Genomic DNA, 5500 nt, shown 5'->3' with positions numbered 1-5500 from the left:
GCAGGGATGTTGAGAGAATCCGGCCGGTGAAATCCCTAAATTACCTCTCATATTCATGGTTAATTTCTTACTCTCCTTCGAACTAACAAATCCTTTTATTCACACCCCCAAACTTTTTTCTAAGTCACCCTCCTTCATACATTTGATAGATTCTAGCCATCATACCGTCATATATATGGTCAAGAAAAATTACTTCTCAATTCTTATACCACTTAATTAAGGCGTATAGACCTTGAGAAGCAATAAAGAAAAAATGATAAGTTGTAAGTATGATTCAATAAAAAATATGCAAGAGACACAGAGAGAGAGAGATAAGTATAAAAATTCGAGTGTAAAAAATTATGTTTAATTGTATTATATATTTTCATTGAATATCACTGAGATAATTAGGTGGATAAGATTTGAAAAAGTTTATAAGACTTGAAACTCATGATTTTAAATTTTGATCCTGAGCCTAATGCATGCAAATATATATACATTTGCTTGCATTTTTTTTAATTATTATAATAACACGATGACTATAACAATAATTTTTTTAAAAAAAAAAAAAACTTGAACATGAGATTGCAAAAACCTTTACACACTTAAAACCCAAAACATTCCATAACAGGAATCCAAGATAGAAACTTAATTACACGTGAATATATACATATTCATTAGATAAACCATAATTAGGAATTGGGAAAACACAAAGCCATAATGAAGTTTCCTTCCACTGTTCCACACTATATATATACAACCAACTCACTCACTTACATACACCTCCTGTAACCACACACAGTAACTTAATAAAACTTAGATACATCTCCTGTAACCACACACAGTAACAGAATCAAACTTAGATGTAGTTGTTAGGTACTTTAATTTTGATATTGTTCTCTAATTAAAATTAAAGTTTTAACCTCAATAACATACAAATTTTTATTACATAAATTATGTTGAGATAAAGAACCAATTTTAATCAAAGAACATCACAAAAAACACTTAAGAAATATATCTATTTCTTTTTTCACGGGTGGTTAACCCCTTAACTAATTAATTTGTACATCTCCAACAAATACAACATAAACTGACCATTCTCAATTTCATGACAATCAAGAAATTATTGTATATATGGTTCAGAATCATATGTTCTCAACTAATTTTTATGATATGTTGTCACATTTTTTAATATACAATAAAAAAAATAATAACATGTATGAGTCTTTAGTTTTCTAAATTAGTTTGACATCATAACATCTTCAACTATATAATAATTTCTCTTACTTTATTAAGCCCTTGACATCAAGGACCCCATGATTCCGGCAATAAGAACGGTCGGATCGCCCAGCACCGCGGACACAGCCACCTGCACCGCCATTCCGGCCACCTCACAACACCTCCTCACCCTACTACCGCCACTTCCTTTGCCCCTCCCCTTATGACAACCACTCTCCACAACATTCATCAACCCACCCCCTTCATGCCAACTCTCCACCACCATCTCCCTCACACAGGCCACATGCAAATTGTACCTCTTGCACGATGACCTATAGCTCCACCCACTCCCCTTCCGCCCGCACCTATGGCACGCCGAGCTCACCTTCCTGTACAAAAACAACCTCACGCCGTGCTCGTCGCTTCCGAGCACTGTCGGAAGCTTCGCGCAGCACGGGTGGAGGTCGAAGCCGCACGAGAAGCAGTGGTAGAGGAACCCCTTCACCGGCTTCTCGCACGCGTTGCAGTAGCGCGAAGTGTCGCCGGGGGGCTGGGAGAGGAAGTGGAAGGAGCATTTGGGGTAGAAAGGGTGGAACAAAGAAGGAGAAGGAATGGAACAGTGTGTGTGAAGATCAAAGTCACAGATGGAGCACTTGTAGCGTGACCCTATGCCTAGTTCCTTGCACCCGTCACATTTGAAGGGGGATTCAGAGTAGTCAAACGCTAGCTTGTGTTGTTTGTGGCTGAAGTGTGATATCTCGCTGTATTTGGTGTTGGTTGTTGTGGTTGTTGTTACATTGTGGTCTTTCTGGTATTTGTGATTGTGAGAATTGGGCTTGAATGAAGTATACATAATTGATATATGTTAGGGGATGGTGTTATGGTGAGAATTTTTTTCTTTTTCTTTTTGGGTAGAGTGAAGTGGGAGACTAGAAGATATATATAAGGTTGTTGTTTATGTATGTTTTGATTTAGGCTATGGATGCAACAAATGAGAGGGAAAAGAATGAGAAAAGAAACAAGGAGGAGGGATGTATACTCACACACCATCCTTAACCAAATGAACTTTGTGGTAAAAGAAATTAATTTAAGAGTTTTGATTTTATTTTTTTAGAATCAATAGTTGAATGAAAAGCATGCTAAAGAGAGATTCTATCAAGACTATTAAATTTTGAAGGGTACCACACAGTTTATCAATGAATTATATGGTCTTTAGCATATGAAGGTGATGGTGGTCATGGTGGAAATGGGAAATGTTAAATGGTGAGGTCAAGGGAATCGATGCATGAAGAGAGAAAGAGGGCAGACATAAGGCATATTATTAGATTGTGCCCCACAAGAGAATATATACGAAATTTTTCTTTACTTTGGATGATATATTAAATTTATTCTTAACCTGAAACCTGTTGTGCAAGAGTTTTTTTTTATTTGCATTAGCGATTAGGATTTGGATATTAATAATATGGAAATCATGTATGAAATAAATAGTAATCGAGGAACTCCACGGGAGGTCGAGGTTATATTGTTATGATTTTCTTTAATAGGGGTTATTTCAATTCGAAAATGGGATACTTCTAACAAGGATTAGTTATCAGTCTATATTGTTTGTTCACATTTGGCTTTTTACACTTGTATGTCATTTAAAATGTCAATTAAATCATTAGACACGAAGAAAGCAAAAAGAAAACAAATAATGAAGAAGTTGATTTTGTCGTTATCAGAAAAAGAAGTGTAATAAAAATTAATGTGAAAAAAAAATTAAGATTCATATACATATATATCTTGAGAATACGTTATTATAGAGTCGTCCATAAAATTAAAAAGTTATTGAGGTATATATGAATTTTATGATGCAAATTTAGCTAGGAATTCTGTTATAGAAAAATAACGTCTTGGCACCTCTGAACCGAACTAATTGAGTTGAAATTGAATTAATTATTTGAAAATATTATATTCTTGGAAAGATTATCACAATAAATTCAGTGTGATTTATTCTAATCTTTTGACAAAGGGGTGTTTTATAATGACGCAAAGAATGTAATCCTCGGGATATATGTTTAATCCTACGAGGCATGACATGCACGCAACCTAAAGTTTTAAAAGAAGGAAAGAACGAACGCATAAATTCTTTATCCCAATAATTTAACTTTTCTATCTTCTAACTATAAATACAATTGAATATTGGCTCCAGAAGAGAATTTTTAAAGACTTACATCTTCATCCAGAATGCATATTAAATAATCAATTTGATGAAATTTCAGAAAACGGTTTTTTGAAAATTGATGAAATTTCAGAAACTAATTCTAAAATTATTGGATAGTATATTTGATCATTTATTATTATTTATTATAAGGAACATAATAAGGTGGATTAAACTTATGTGTTACGGGCTAATGGGGATATCGTGAGCATAGTTTTACGATAATAATAATAATAATAATAATAATAATAATAATAATAATAATAATAATAATAATAATAATAATAATAATAATAATAATAATAATAATAATAATAATAATAATAATAATAATAATAATAATAATAATAATAATAATAATAATAATGTTAAATTATCCTACATAAGTTAATCTGTGAATTTGATTTTTTTAATGTTTTTCTTGTGATTTTTGTTTTATATTTTATAAAATCTATAATTTTGATTCAATCCTTAATTATACATACGTTCTTATCTTTTATTTTAGTCTAACTTAACTCTAAACCTAAAATATTCAGGCAAGATATCATAAAAAATAATTTAATTAATTAAAATATAAAAAAAATATGTGTAAAATTAAAGATTAAATTAATTTTTTTTTAAATTGAGAAACCAAAATCGGAAAAAAGGAACAACGATTACATATTAAGAATTACAAGGACGGAAATTATAATTTAAGCTAATAATAAAATGCATAACCAAAAATGTACTATAGTTGCCTCGTGTCACAAGGAGAATGGTGTTTCAATAGTAGGCTAGATGAATGATTGGGGAGAATCTATATATGCTACACAACTTCTTTAAGAACAAAGTGAGAAGAATAAAGCAAGCAACCTAGCTAGCTGAGCTAGAATAAGGGTACCCTTTTTTCTTCCTCCCTCTTTTATCTGTATTCATATTTTGACCATTTGTTTTCTTTTACCATTAAATCAAAACAAGCATTATGAATCTTCCAGAAAGTGCTAGTCATTTTGTTCTGATACATACTTGATCCAATTTTTCTGAAACAACTTGTTGGAGATTACAGTGTAAGTGAATGCGGATTCTCTTTTCTTATGAGAGTGATTTATACTTGTTTCAATCTCTTTTATCTCTGTCAAGAACAATAATAAAATATAATCAAAGGAAAGATTAGTGCAATGGTATAAGATCCCGCTTTACACAAGTGATGTCAGACCCTAATTCTATTCGGGTCCGAACAAGGAATAAAAAAAATTGAGAAAAAAAAGAGAAAGAAAAGAAAAAAGGAAAGAAAACGAGCAAAAAAAAGATAAAAAGAAAAACAAGAAAACAAAAAAAGAAACAAAATGTAATAAAAAAGAAAAAAGAAAAAAAAAGGGGAAAGAAAAAAAGAATACTAAGCAAAAAAAAAAGTGATTGTGTGACCTATTGGACTCTCAAAGAGAGCCCATTAGGTCAAGAAAAGCACAACATAAAAGCCGAAAAAGGAAGGTTTCTAAGAGGGAATGCACAGAGGAAGCACGGGAAGCATGGATCCCAAGGGGAGAAAACGGACCAACTTGATGGTGCTATTTGACATTTCTAACAAAAAGGGAAAAGGGGTATGAAGGTAACCCGTCATTCCCTCATTCTCTCACGATTTCCTCTTCCCCTTTCCTCTCCCATTCTTCTCTTTTCCTATTTTTCTTCCTCCTATTTTTTTTTTCCGTGATGTTGCTTCATTCTGTGATATCTCGCCGGTGGGCACCTTGGTCGCCGATGAGTTTCCTACAGGTTGAATCGCGTTTTTCACTTGTTATTGCGTTTTGTTTAGTTTTTTCACACGTTTCGCATTCACCTGCATTTCTTCTTTCTTCTTGTTTTGTTTGCGCCACCGTGCCTCTGGTAGTGCCTCTGCCGCTATCGCGTTGCCATCGCCCCTAAGGCGGCCTCGCATCGCCGGCCAATGGCACCGGGGGGAGGGCGCATCACCCTCTGTGGTGGTTCCCTAGTTATTGTGTCGTTTGGAGGCTAGGTCATTAGGGTTTTTTCAACCTTGATGCTTAAATGTGGGTTGGATCGGGTCGCCCTGACCCGGTTACAAACCAATCATAAAAAAACAGCAATTGTTGTTTACATCGGATT

At 33.4% G+C, this 5500-nt stretch overlaps 1 protein-coding gene across 1 annotated transcript; it reads right to left on the bottom strand.

The window, feature by feature from the left end:
* Positions 1 to 332: 332 nt before the first annotated feature.
* On the bottom strand, positions 333 to 2377 carry LOC100795400 (uncharacterized). The gene has a single exon (XM_003530286.5). It carries the CDS (start codon positions 2048 to 2050, stop codon positions 1271 to 1273), a length of 780 nt encoding a protein of 259 aa, XP_003530334.1. The 5' UTR covers positions 2051 to 2377; the 3' UTR covers positions 333 to 1270.
* Between the last annotated feature and the right edge of the window lie 3123 nt (positions 2378 to 5500).

Source organism: Glycine max, chromosome 7 (genome assembly GCF_000004515.6).
Source record: "Glycine max cultivar Williams 82 chromosome 7, Glycine_max_v4.0, whole genome shotgun sequence".
NCBI classification, from domain to species: Eukaryota; Viridiplantae; Streptophyta; class Magnoliopsida; order Fabales; family Fabaceae; genus Glycine; species Glycine max.
The sequence above is the reverse complement of the archived record's forward strand: the minus strand, read 5'-3'. Positions and strand labels throughout refer to the sequence as shown.